This window comes from Theropithecus gelada, chromosome 18 (genome assembly GCF_003255815.1).
Source record: "Theropithecus gelada isolate Dixy chromosome 18, Tgel_1.0, whole genome shotgun sequence".
Lineage (NCBI taxonomy): Eukaryota > Metazoa > Chordata > Mammalia > Primates > Cercopithecidae > Theropithecus > Theropithecus gelada.
The window spans coordinates 23,595,908-23,610,201 of record NC_037686.1 but is presented as its reverse complement, the minus strand read 5'-3'; the positions used below and the strand labels follow the sequence as shown (position 1 = coordinate 23,610,201).

General features: G+C 41.3%; 1 protein-coding gene across 2 annotated transcripts in view; it reads right to left on the bottom strand.

The window, feature by feature from the left end:
- Positions 1 to 9,019: 9,019 nt before the first annotated feature.
- The window catches only part of TTR (transthyretin), a 7,387-nt gene continuing 2,112 nt past the window's right edge, over positions 9,020 to 14,294 (bottom strand). The window contains exons 3-4 of one of the 2 annotated variants that reach the window (XM_025365009.1): positions 12,586 to 12,721; positions 9,020 to 9,274 (exon numbers count right to left, since the gene is read on the bottom strand). In XM_025365009.1, coding sequence (XP_025220794.1) covers positions 9,167 to 9,274; positions 12,586 to 12,721 — 244 coding nt within the window. In that variant the 3' untranslated portion in view covers positions 9,020 to 9,166. The remainder of the gene's footprint in view (positions 9,275 to 12,585; positions 12,722 to 14,294) is intronic. The other variant, XM_025365008.1, reaches the window with a different exon arrangement.

The window sequence follows — 14,294 nt, the reverse complement described above, 5'->3', positions numbered from 1 at the left end:
GCAACACCTGAATTTTGGAGGGAATACAATCAAACCATAGCACATTGTATAGATTTTTTTTAAAATAAGAAACACTGGTTTGGAATACTAATCTAAACATGACGCATCTCTGCTTAAAAACCTGCAATTGATGTGGGAGAAACAACTCCTCTACGTTGCCTTCACTCACAAAGTGCCTGGCCTGACATACAAGGGGCAAGGTTCACGAGCTATCCACATCCATCAAGCTGCCCTCTGCTCTCTGACCTGGGTTCTCCAGCAGTTCTGACCACACGTGCTCATTTCCATGCCTCCCCTGTTTCACATGACTCCATTCATCTATTATATCGTCTCCAGTAATTTCTCTTTTGTCCTTAGGCAGCACCACTCCACAGCTGCTTCTAATTTGGCTCCCAAAGCATAGCCCTGGGCTCTGGGAAGGAGAAGATGGCTAGAGAGAGAGAGACAAACACATTTAGAGATAGGGACTAAGTGTGCATCCTGGTTTTTTTTTCTTTTTCTTTTTTTTTTTTTTGATGTTTGCATCTAAAACAATAAGAAAAAATAGTCCCATCTTTGGCATTGCTTCCATCTCCAAAACTGCTGGATATCTGTTCTTATCTCAGAAACGATTTTCCAGGCTTTGGCAATCAAGCATCCTGAAATATCAGGATGGTTAATGGGAAAAAATCACTAATCAACTTCTGTGTGTGAGACCAGACCAATGATTTTTATCTGTAAAGTCTAGGTTCATAGTCTCAGGGCATCTACTGATTTCAATAGGGATCCCTGGTTCCCTAAAGATAGAATATGTGGCAAAAGAGAGCCTTTAGAAGAGGTAATTGTGAAATAGCCTCTCACATATAAATGTCTTATTCAAATATTACGTTTATTTGAGTGTGCCTTACATAGACATCATACATAGCTTTTTCTTCTTGTTAAAAAGGGCAGGGACATTTTATGAGAATGAATACCCTTCTTTTAAATGACACTGTTGTTTAAACTCTCCCCCTCAATATTCACACACAAACACACTCACACCGTTATAGAAAGGAGTTGTAACACAGAGGATATATACAGTAGTGTGCTGGAATCAGCAACTAATAGCTTATTTTAAATTTTCAGAAATTTCGTGAGCTGGTTATTGAACGTAGCATTAACTTATATTCAAACAAAGATAATAAACAGTCTAATCTTATTGCTGCCTAACTACCTTACCGGTACTCTTGAGGCTGTTTCTATCTATTGTATCTGTATGGTGGAAATACTACACTAGACTTCTATACAACTCTTCCCAGCTGTGCATTTAGTGACATCGTGGTAGTAGTTTGAAATTGCCATGGTGAGATTGTTTTTACCATGAAAATTGGCAAACGTAACAAACCCGAGCTAGCTTTTTTCCTCCAAAGAGCCAGTTAAACATTTACCGTCCACCGTACCCACAGCACACACACCTTCTTTACAAAGACTGACTTTATGTTTTCGTATTGGGATACAAGTGATTGATTCACAAGGTAGAAAGTTCACACAGGTAAATGGGATCAGAACCTCATCATTCATCCCCCCGTCAGGCATTGGTTACTTTTTAATCTACCTCATGATTTTTCCCTGAGGAATGCAAATCAAACCTCTTTCCATCACATACACATTTTAAGATCTGACATGCATTCCTTTTCCGGCATTTCTATGTCTGCCTCCCTAATGCAATGTCACATCAACTCAAATCTTCATTGCTACAAATGTGTCAGTGTGATTCCTCTACCTTCTCCCAATCAGTCCTGTGATGTTCATTCCTACAAATTTTGTTTTGCTTTTTAAATTCATCCCCTCAAGCATTTATCCTTTAAATCACAAATAATCCAATTACCTTCTTTAAGTAATTCTAAAATATACAGTTAAGTTATTATTGACTATAGTCACCCTGTTATACTATTGAATAGTAGATCTTATTCATTCTTTCTGTTTTTTGTACCCATTAACCATCCCTGCCTCCCCCCAGTCCCGCACTGTCCTTCATAGCCTCTGGTAACTATCCTTCTATTCTCTATGTTCGTGAGTTCACTTGTTTTGATTTTTAGATCTTACAAATAAGTGAGAACATACATTGTTTGTCTTTCTGTGCCTGGCTTATTTCACGTAACATAATAATCTCCAGTTCCTTCCACTTTGTTGCAAATGGCTGGATCTTATGGCTGAATAGTGATCCGTTGTGTATATGAACCTCATTTTCTTTATCTATTCATCTGTTGATGGACACTTAGGTTGCTTCCAAATCTTAGATAGTGTCCACAGCGCTGCAACAAACATAGGAGTGAGTGCAGATTTCTCTTTGATATACTGATTTCCTTTCTTTTGGGGATGTACCCAACGGTGAGATTGCTGGATCATGTGGTAGCTGAATGTTTAGCTTTTTGAGGAAACTCCAAACTGTCCTCTATAGTGGTTGTAATAATTTACATTACCATCAACAGTGTAGGAGGCTTCCCTTTTCTACACATTCTTTATTATTTATTTTATTTTTTATTTCCATAGGTTTTTGGGGAACAGGTGGTATTTTGTTACACGATTAAGTTCTTTAGTGGTAATTTCTGAGATTTTGGCGCACCCATCACTGTATGCAATTTGTAGTCTTATCCCTCACTCCGCTCCCACCCATCTCCCCTCCCTGAGTCCTCAGAGTCCATTGTATCATTGTTATGCCTTTGTATCCTCATTGCTTATCTCCCACTTATGAGTGAGAACATAACTGCTTGGTTTTCCATTCCTGAGTTACTTCACTGAGAATAATGGTCTCCAATTCCATCCAGGTTGCTGCAAATGCCATTATTTGGTTCCTTTTATATCACACTACTCAGCCATAAAAAGTACATATACATATATATAATGGAATACTACACAGCCATAAAAATAGCTTTATTAATAAATGAGTGGATAAAGAAATTGTGGTGTATATGTGTGTGTGTGTGTATATATATATATCCACTCATTGATTGATGGGCATTTGGGCTGTTCCATATTTTTGCAATTGTGAGTTGTGCTACTATAAACATGCATGTGCAAGTGTCTTGTTCATATAATTACTTCTTTTCCTCTGGGTGGATAGATACCCAATAGTGGGATTGCTGGATCAAATGGTAGTTCTATTCTTTATCTCCACATTCTTGCCAGCATTTGTTATTGCCTGTCTTTTGTAATGTCAACCATGTTAACTGGACTGAGATGATATCTTATTGTAGTTTTGATTTGCACTTCTCTGATGATCAGTGATCAAATGCTGTTTTCTTAAACTCAGCTTCCATCATGTTGCTCCCCTGCTCCAGAACCTACAAGTCCTCCCCATTACCATACAAAGGGACCTTCAAAGGGTGGATGATAGTACAGTACCTGTATAAGTTCAGGGTTCTCCAGAGAAACAGAACAAACTGTGTGAGTGTGTGTGTGTGTATTAGAGAGAAAGGGAGAGAGTGATGCTATACAAATATCTGAATTAAACTTAGTTTTCCTGTCCATAGTTCCTTTGGTATCAGCATACTTAATCTTATCTGTTGGAATAAACTCAGTTTGACTTCCAGTTTAATGCTCAGCCTTCTTCGTTTTTCCGTGAATTCCATCCACCTTTTGGAGGTTATGGAGCATCTTGATGTAAAGAGGAATGTGTTGTCCGGTCACTGACTGTCTTCTGTCCATACTGCTTCCACTGAAATGGTTGTTTTCTCCCTTGGTCTGTAATTGCCTGATGCATTTTTCCTGCTGTGCATACAAAACCAATTCACTGAGACCATAGTATTGCAGTAAAGCAAGAGTTTAATTAATGCAAGGCCAGCCATGTGGAAGAACTGGAGTTATTACTCAAATCAGTCTCCCCAAAGGCTTGGAGGTTAGGGGTTTTTAAAGGAAAGTGTGGGCCAGGTGTGGTGGCTCACACTTGTAATCCCAGCACTTTGGGAGGCCAAGGCAGAGGACTGTTTGAGCCCAAGAGTTTGAGGCCAGCCAAGGCAACATAGTGAGAGCCTGTCTCTATAAAACATTTTTCAATTAGTCAGGTGTGATGGTATACACCTGGTGTCCCAGTTTCTCAGGAGATTGAAGCAGGAGGATTGCTGGATCTCAGAAGTTTGAGGCTGCAGCGAGCCGTGATGGTGCCAGTGCCCTCCAGCTTGGGCAACAGAGCAAGACCCTGTCTCAAAACAACAACAACAACAAAAGAAGCATAGTTTGGTGGGCAGCGAGCTAGGGAGAGGGAATGTTGATTGGTTGGAGATGAAATCATAGGGTTATGGAAAAAAACGGTCCTTGTGCACTGAGTCAGCCTCTGGGTGGGGGCCACAGGACCAGTTGAGTCACAGGTGTGTGTTGAGGTGAAGTCCAAGTCAGTTGATTGTCAGAAGTGTAAAAGTCTGAAAAAACCTTTTAAAAGGCCAATATTAGGTTTTATAACAGTGATGTTATTTACAGGAGTAATTGGGGAAGTTATAAATCTTGTGACCTCCAGAATAGTGAGTGGCTGGTTAGTGTTTAATTATGCCTGTATCTTAGCATAATTTAGGCACATCTCAAAATCCTAACCTTGTGCCCTTTTATTAGTTTTACAATGGTGGTTTAGTTTGGGAAGAGCTATTATGATTCTTGCTTTAAGGTTAAACTGTAAAATAAACTCATCTCAAAGTTAGCTTGGCCCATGCCCAGGAATGACTAAGGGACAGCTTGAAGGTTAGAAGCAAGATGGAACCAACTATATCAGATTTTTATTCAATGTCTTTTCCAGGGGACATAGTTTCACCCATAACAATGGCCATGAAAGGACATAAGCAGAAGATACTAATACAGAACAACAAAGACCTAAAAGTGCCTTTGCAAAAATTATGACCTGTGAATGTGACCTTATTTGGAAATAGTCTTAACAGATATTAACTAAATAGTTAAGAGCAGGTAATTAGGGAGGACCCTAATCCAGCATGACTGGGGTCCTTAGAAGAGGAAAATTTGGAAAAAGACACAGGGAGAGCATCATGTGATGAAAGAGGCAGATCATGGAGTGATATGGCTGCAAGCCAAGGAACTCCAAAGATCAAGTGCCACCAACAGAAGCTAGAAAGAGGCAAGGAAGGATTCTCCCCTGCAAGGTTTGGAGGAAGTATGGCCCCAAAATACCTTAATTTCAGACTTCCATCCTCCAGAGCTGCGAGACAATACATTTCTGTTGTTTTAAGCCACTCTGTTTTTGGTGCTTTGCTATCACAGCCCTAGGAAATGAATAAAGCCTCCTGCAGGGTTCTTCCAAATTTTGTCCTAGGTTTATGTTCATCGAAATCTATGCCATTCTGAAAGTCAAAAATTACTCTTAATATTTAGCTCAACTTCTCTTTTTGCCTTGCAATACTGAACATATTTTCTCATGGTATTGGCCATTCGAACCTCTCCTGTGGACTGCGTGTCCACTCACCTCTGTCATCTTATACAGATACAGGGGGCCCATTTATTTAATGTTGATTTACCAGAACTCTGTGTCTATTAAAGAGATATGAACTGTATTTCAAAGATGGGACATATAGAGGAATAGTCGTCTAGGTTGTAGAAAACCACATCAGCTAAGATGTCTTGGTGGGAGTTAGTCTGATCATAGCAGAGAGGGAGACGAGAACTGGATTTTCAGAAGCAGAGAGCTGGAAACTCCTGATGGAAAAAGTTGGAGGGGTAGGTTAGGTTCAGGTTAGAGAGCCACTGAATGCTACGTTTGGAGACTTGTTTTAGGATAAGGAAATAGATACGTAAGGTCAAGCAATTTGCCCAAAGCCATTCGGGGAGCTTTGGAAAGCCCTGAAAAGCAGAGAAACTTAAATTTGCCAGAGTAGTTATTGAGTTCTCAATTAATTTAAATGGCGAGGAACTGCTCACCTAAAGCCTTGAAATGCCAATGAATGCTTATGAGAAAAGCCTGCCAATATCCTGCTTCTAACATATCAACCTTGGTGGCCTCCAGCCAGCCCTACACTTGATTCCCATAAGATACCCCAAAAGATAAATGAATATGTTAATTAATTCCATTCATAACCTTCCCCACTAATCAGAAACACGCATCTCTTAACTCCCTAAAGCTGGAGGGATCTTCTTCATGGTATATCAGTTTCCCCCATGACCTCAAGAATAGGAATGTGGCCAAAGATTTCATTCTATGATGAACAAATTTGGGAAAGGGGACTGCGATGGTTAATTTTATTGTCAACTTGGTTAGGCCTGTCTTTGGTCAAACACCAGCCTAGATGTTGCTGTGAAAGTATGTTTTAGACATGATTGACATTTAAGCCCATGGACTTTGAGCAAAGTAGATGACCCTTCATAATGTGGGTGAGCCCCTTCCAATCACTTGACAGCCTTAAAAGAATAGACTCAGGCTCCTCCTCCTGATCCATGAGGAAAAAGGAATTCTGCTTCCAGATGAGACTGCAACATCAACCCTTCCCTGGGTTTCCTGCCTGTGGGTCCGCCCTATAGATTTTAAACCTGCCAGCTCCCATAATTGCATGAACCAGTTCCTTTAAAAATACATATATAGTTTATTTTCTTTCAGACAGAGTCTTGCTCTGTTGCCCAGGCTGGAGTACAGTGGCATGATCTCGGCTCACTGCAACCTCTGCTTCCTGGGTTCAAGCGATTCTCCTGCCTCAGTCTTCAAGTAGCTGGGACTACAGGTGCCTACCACCATGCCCGGCTAATTTTTGTATTTTTAGTAGTGATGGAGTTTCACCATGTTGGCTAAGCTGGTCTTGAACGCCTGACCTCAAGTGATCTGCCCACCTCGGCCCCCCAAAGTGCTGGAATTATAAGCTTGAGCCACCACACCTGGCCATATGTATATAGTTTTAAACTGATTCATATTTTCAACCTGTTTTGATTATGAAAATCCATAGCTATTTAACAACAGCCAAATGAATATGTAGCATTCTCAAAATAGGCAGGTTAGTGACCAATACAATCATGGTAGTAATAGAGTGAACCTTATGAAATTGCCAATATTTGACCATTTGATCTATAAAAATGGCAATTTGCTATGGATTAACCAATATGCGTGGAACAAGGACTTGCTAACAATGTTGAATAGAATTGGAGACGTTGATTTTGTTTTGTATTTTGGGAAAAGTGCTTGTGAAAAAGTCTAAACTTATACTGTATTCTCTTCAAGTTTCTTCCTCTCTCAACACAGCCAGTTAGAGGGTAGCAAGATTTGAGATTTGAATTTGGAGGAAAATAGAAAGACCACCCAGGTAGGTTTAGGCCTAAACCATGTGTCTAACTCAGGTTCTACTGGAGAATCCTGGTTGGAGATTATGGGCAAGTGGTAACTATTCTTGTCCCAGCCATATGACTGATGTCAAGGTTCCCTTCAATGGAACCATGTTGCTTTTAAGACAAATTCACAGCTGTAATGGGTGGTAGATAAAACCAAACTTCACTCCAGCCTCATGTCCCACCAGTTCCAACCCTACTGTGGTAGAGATGGTTGTTGGCCAACTCAGATTAGTGCTCCTCTTCTAGAACATAGAGTTAGTTGTTCTGGGAAATGGCTCCCAGCCAGGGGCCACATTTCTCAGCACATCTAGATTGGGGCATGTAACTAGCTCTAGCCAGTGAGATGTCAGTGGGACTCACGTGTGACACTTCAGCACAGAGGGGTCTAATACTATACTATGTTCCCTCAGTCTGCTGGCTAAATGTCACCAGAGTGACCTTGAAGCCACAAGACTAAATCAAACTGTCTCAAACAGTCACCATTAGAAGGAAGGCCACCCTAAATAGTCTCTAGAACAAGGAGTTCTGCATTGGACCTGGCACAAGTGAGACATAAACTTTTACTTTGTTAAGCCTCCAAGATTTAAGGTCATTTGTGATAGCAGCATAACCCATCCCACCTCAATACCTTTGCCCTTCAACATTCTGAATCATCGTCTGCTCTCTCAACTTATCAAATTGTTTCACTTGGCTGGGCCTTGCAAACTGTATTCTCTCTGCCTAGAATACCTTTTCCCTTGTCTATCTGACAAATTACCAACACTCAGATTAAGTGACACCTATTCAGAGTCATTTTCTGATTTCTCTAGGGTGTTGGTTTTTTCCTCCTTCTTACCTTTGCTGTGCCTTGTACCATAGCCTCCTGCCAAACCATGATGAAACAGTTATCTTTTCAAAAGATTGTGAGTTCTTTAAATAAATGCAGGTACTGGGTCCTATTCTTTATGTTCAGATCACCTAAAATAGTGCCTGCTGCATGTGAGTTCTCCATACATGGATTTTGGATCAGCCTAAGTAAATTGGGTGTGTGGGGTTCTTTGGTTTGTCCCTGACCTGGCTGATTGCAGCGTGGATCTAGCCTGAACTGATCGGATGGCCTGAGTCTCTGCAGGTGTGTCTTGTTGGAGCTGCCCTTCTCTTAAATCAAAGAAATGCCCAGAGTAGGGGCCGGGTGTAGTGGCTCATGCCTGTAATCCCAGCACTTTGGGAGGCTGAGGCAGGTGGATCACCTGAGGCCAGCCTAGCCAATATGGCGAAACCCCATCTCTACTACAAGTAGAAAAATTAGCCAGGTGTGGTGGCGGGCACCTGTAAACCCAGCTGCTTGGGAGGCTGAGGCAGGAGAATCGCTTGAACCCGGAAGCAGAGGTTGCAGTGAGCTGAGATCACACCACTGCATTCTAGCCTGGGCGACAGAGTGAGACTTTGTCTTGAAAAAGGAAAAGAAAAGAAAAAAAAAAAAAAGAAAGAAATGCCCACAGTAAAGAAGTGGGCCCTTAGAATGTGTCTTTTGCTGTTCACTGAAGGTTACAGGAAAATAAGGCTTTCTCATTTACAGAATGTGTCTTTTTAATGACTGCAGATCATATTTAATATGTGCTTTGCTTGCAAGAAATTGGAAATTTGGATCTCTCCTAGCGTTCTGCCCAGATATGTTCTAGAATTCCTTTGCTTCTTTGTAGAATTTTGATTCTTGTTTTTTTGGAAGGGACAATAAGGGAATTTAAAAAATCAAGTTAAAATGGAATGAAAAGTGCCTTTCACAGGAATGTTTTATTGTCTCTGCCTGGACTCCTAACATAGCTTATGAGGTGAAAACACTGCTTTAGTAAAAATGGAATACTCTTGGTTACATGAAATCCCATCCCTCGTCCTTCAGATCCTCTGGAGGAGAAGTCCCTCATTCCTTGGGATTGGTGACAACAGCCGTGGTGGAATAGGAGTAGGGGCTCAGCAGGGCGGCGATGGTGTAGTGGCGGGGGCCGGAGTCGTTGGCTGTGAATACCACCTATGAGAGAAGACAGACAGTATCCATTTCCACCAGAGCCCGAAAACCGTACAGATGACACACGACTGACCACCGGAAGTCCAGTGCCAACTTAATTAATTTTATTCTTTTATATTTTGAACAGTTTGAACAGAAGGAAAAAGCTCAAATACGCTGGCAAGCCAAGCCTTTGGAACCATGCACAGCCCTTAGAGCAGGAGTACAGAACCAGGTCTTGTTTTGCAAATTCACATCAAAAGTCAGGATGGCCCTAGCTTGACTAAGGGAAATCCCAGAGAGCCTAAAGGCTGTATTTATTTTGTTGGTTTTAGAAAAAAAAAGGTGGGGAGAATGGAAAAATGCACTGAGTCATTGAAAAGCTGCTGCAATAGTGGCTGCCAACCACAGACTTAGAGACTTAGCATTCTGGAGCTGGAAACATTCTTCCCATTTTACAGATGAGCAAACCAGACTTGAATTCTTGTATTGCCCCAGTCTACATACTGATGGAACCACAGTAGGAAGGTAAGTCTCCTGTCTCCAAGCCCAGAGATTCCCCTACCCCACTATTCTTTGCATTTTCTAACATGAAGAAGAAAAAGTATATTTTTATGTATAGCAAGCAATGAAATATGAACCAAAAGCATTTCAGGGCTCTATTTACCATACAGAGTGTGGAAGAGCATGGTGGAATTTTGAAATATACATGCATGCACTAGACCTCATTTAAGCTTTGTAACTGGGCAAATTGTGGATCAAAATGCTGTTCCAGATAGTCACACAGTTCTGTCAAATTCAGTAGAGTATCTGCAACTCATGTGCTGGGACAGGCTTGATTCTCAGAGTGAGGCAAGTTGGGATAAATTGAGGTCAGGAAAGAGGTAGAAGACAGTAAAGATGTGTTTAATTTGATTTATTTTGTATACGGGCCTTGGGTTGAGTTTTGGACACACTCTGCATAAATACATTTTGTTCCAAATATGGGAAAAAGAAACCCGGATTACTTAGGGATAGGAGGGAAAAAGGAGCTGAGTGAGCCATACCAAAAACAAAAATAATATTGGGGCAAGAGGAAGTGAGAATCACCTAAGAATCTGTTAAGAAGAAAGGGCTCCCCTTAAGGCCAACTCCCTAGAATCAACTAATAAAAATATCTTTTATCTTATGGTGACATTGACCTTCAGCCCACTTGATTCTTCTTAAAAATTATAAGAGGCATAATCTGTGATCAAAAATCCATGAAGTAGCTGGGTGTACTGGCTCACACCTGTAATGCCAGCACTTTGGGAGGCTGAGGTGGGTGAATCACCTGAGGTCTGGAGTTCGAGACCAGCCTGGCCAATGTGGTGAAACCTTGTCTCAATGAAAAATACAAAAATTAGCTGGGTATGGTGGCGTGCACCTGTAGTCCCAGCTACTCGGGAGGCTGAGGCAGAAGAATTGCTTGAACCTGGGAAGTAGAGGTTGCAGTGAGCCAAGATTGCACCACTGCATTCCAGCCTGGGTGACAGAGCAAAACTCCATCTCAAAAAAAAAAAGAAAAAAAAAAAAAATCCATGAAGTGAAGAGGCCTGAGAGCTCCTAATAAAAGTTTCCAGTTTCCCTTGGTAAATCTAATGTGACCACCTGGGTCACTGGCCAAGGTAGAGGTGACCGGTTCTGAAGGAGGCATTTATCAGAAGAAGCTGCATGAAGCCCACCATGCACCAGTCACCAAAGTGAGGCACCGGGACTCATCTCTCACTACTCACTCGCTCTTGTTCTCCATATTTATCTGGGCTTCAAGCTGGGCTGATGGTCCTGCCTAGTCTGTCTTACTTCAGTCCTTTCCCCTCCATTCCAAGGGTAGGGATGTATTTTCATTTCTGAATCTCCAGCATCTATCAGAGTGTTCCACACATAGAATGCTTTTATTTTTTAAATGTTTGTTGAATGAATAAACAAGAGTGAAGAGCAGTCAAGGAAGCTGAGATCTAATGAAAGAGAACAACACGTGGGCAGTATGGCGATGAACTTTTTAGATGGTTCCCATCAGGCTGAGACCCAGGTCTTAGGCAAACAACGGTCTCAGGTAGGCAGTTCTACTACTCAAGGGTAGGGGCTGAGACTCTAGGGGCAATGTCTTGTGCTGGGCACCACTGAAACCCTGCTGCTGCCCTGACCGGCGTCCGTGTCTTGCTGCCTGGCTGCGGGGTAGTCAGGGACATGCTTCTTGGTAGATGGGGCTCCCTTGGTGACTTGTGGGCCCCAGAAGTCAAGCCCCTATTGTTTCCCTGGTAACATTGCCTAATAAAGGAACCACTTTATAGCAATTGAAAGTCTCATCCATGACTAAGCCAGAGAATAGTTCCCTTTCATGCTGAGCTATTTTTGATGGAATTAGTTGATCTTTTAACTCTGACCAACATGTCTGGATTCTATTTCCATGACAGCCATCTGTTTCAAATGACTGAAGAAATTAAGACAAGGGGAAGACAGGGAGATGTATAACTGTTCGAAGATCCTCACCATAGGCAGGGGAACAGAGCACGTTACAAATGTGGCTTTTCTTTTTTTAAGCTTGGCTTTTCACAGGGGAACAAATTTCCTGGGTCACAATGCGAGGCAGAGCAGAATTGAGGGCAAACCCAGCCTGGGCCTTGTTTGTAAACATCTCTACTTGTGCGTTTCCTAGCCCTGTGACCTTTGACAAGTTATTTGACTTTCTGGTGCCTCATTTGCTTCATCTATGAGATGGGGATAATAATAGGACTGACCTCAGTGGCTTGTTCCTGAGGATTAAGTAGGTTAAATATAGAAAACACTTATAATTGTGTCTGCCACATGGTGTATGCTTAGTAAATGTTATCTGTTGTGTTGCCATTATTACTTTGATTTTATTGTCTCTCTATGTATGTGTTGCCAAGAATCACTTGTCCAAACCTCCGAGGAGCCAGATGTGTTTTGGAATGAAGAATGTTACAGGTTTTAGAGAAATAAAATGGTGCATCTCTTGTTTCATACACTCTACGTGGGGTCTGGAGGTCTGCCTCATAAACGTATTATTTCAACAGCAGATACATCAATATTCACATAAAGTGGAATGAATAGACTATGAATAGTGTCATGTAAGTTCAAGTCATGTTACTAAATGGATTTTCCTCAAAGTCAAAAAGAAATGTGCTTCTCAGAGTGTTGTGAATTTGTTCTTGTATAAGAGGAGAGGGAACCTTTGGACATTCATCACCTTCTTTAGGACATTTCTGTGGTATGCTAAGTAAAACTGTGCATTTCCTGGGATGCCAAAAGCAAAAACCAACACCAAAACAACCCTCGAAGGTTTATATACTCACCTCTGCATGCTCATGGAATGGGGAGATGCCAAGTGACTTCCAGTAAGATTTGGTGTCTATTTCCACTTTGTATATCCCTTCTACAAATTCCTCCTCAGTTGTGAGCCCATGCAGCTCTCCAGACTCACTGGTTTTCCTATAAGGTGTGAAAGTCTGGGTTAAGTTAGGCATGGAGGAAACAAATGGCATGGCAAAGTAATACCCCCCACCAACACACATAAACGTGTTATATGTGTTATATACACAACACACATAAACGTGTTATATACATTTCCCCTCAACTAAGTCAGAAGTAGGGAAAACTCATAACTGTCTGAAATTAAATGGCAAAAAGTTTGTAAAAACTTTTTGAAAAGCTCACTGTAGATATTTTTCTCTGATAAGAAGAGAATGTAGGTATAATTTTTAAAATTTTTTTTTATTTTTGAGACAGAGTTTTACTCTAGTCACCCAGGCTGGAGTGCAGTGGCGTGATCTCAGCTCACTGCAACCTCTGCCTCCAGGTTCAAGGGATTCTCCAGTCTCAGTCTCCCGAGTAGCCAGGATCACGGGTGCCTGCCACCATGCCTGGCTAATTTTTGTATTTTTCATAGAGACGGAGTTTTGCCATGTTGGCCAGGTTGGTCTTGAGCTCCCGACCTCAGATGATATGCCCACTTCAGCCTCCCAAAGCGCTGAGATTTACAGGTGTGAGCCACCGCGCTCGGCCAGGTATAATGTTTGCTTAAGAAAGAGTCCTTGTAGTTCAAGATTGATGATTGGATGGGATGTTGTGACCATCCCTGGAAGTGGCCACAGCTGTTCTAACTCTGCACTTCTCCAGGACAGCAGGGTCTCGCTCCTCTCCCTTGTGGTGTGAGGATACCTTTCAGAGCATCTGCACACCACCAGGGAGGGTCATTTGCACACACAGTGGAAAACCTAAAGTAGGAAGAAGAACCTGTATCTGACTCTTCCCTTTTATATATTTAACCTCTCTGATAACTCTTTGCCAGCAACAAACACTAGGCAACTTCTATTTCCATGTAAGTACCAGCTCCATAGTTGAATGTTGGAAATTGCTTCCCATTAGACTGCAACAGCTATGACAGATAAAAATAGCAGTTGTCTTTACTGACTCTGATTGTGCATCTCCTCCTTTCTTCTTTACATTTCTTTTTTTTTTTTTTTTGTCCTGACGCAAGGGAAAAGATTCATAAGAACATTGGAATATTTTTGGTATCTATTTTCTCTCTCCCTTAGAATAGTCCTGTAACCACTTTTCATGTTATGCTTGGCATTTTATATAAACATAAATGAATTACCAAATAAAAAGTCAGTTAAAACCAGACCTAAGAAAATGATCTTACCCATAATGGTTGAAGAATCATGTGGTTCTTGGGGTTCAATTAAAATACAACAGAAATTCTTCTCTGAGGAGAAGTAAGTACTTAACAGTTCCTCTTCTGCTGGGTGCGAAGGGTCTCCTGATTGCTCTGTCTTTCGGTCAATTCGCTTAGGTTTATTAATATATATTTTCCTTGGAGTTTTTGCTAGTGCAGGTAGAAAAACTCCATGAAAATTGTAAACTGGCTCATGAAGGTTAGAAGTCACTCTTGCACATGAAGTTGGGTGATCATGGGATTAGTCTGGGGCTGTACTTTGCCTCATGGATCCATTTCTTCTGTCTTTTTTTACACTTGTTTTTTTTTTTTTTTTTTTTTTTTTTT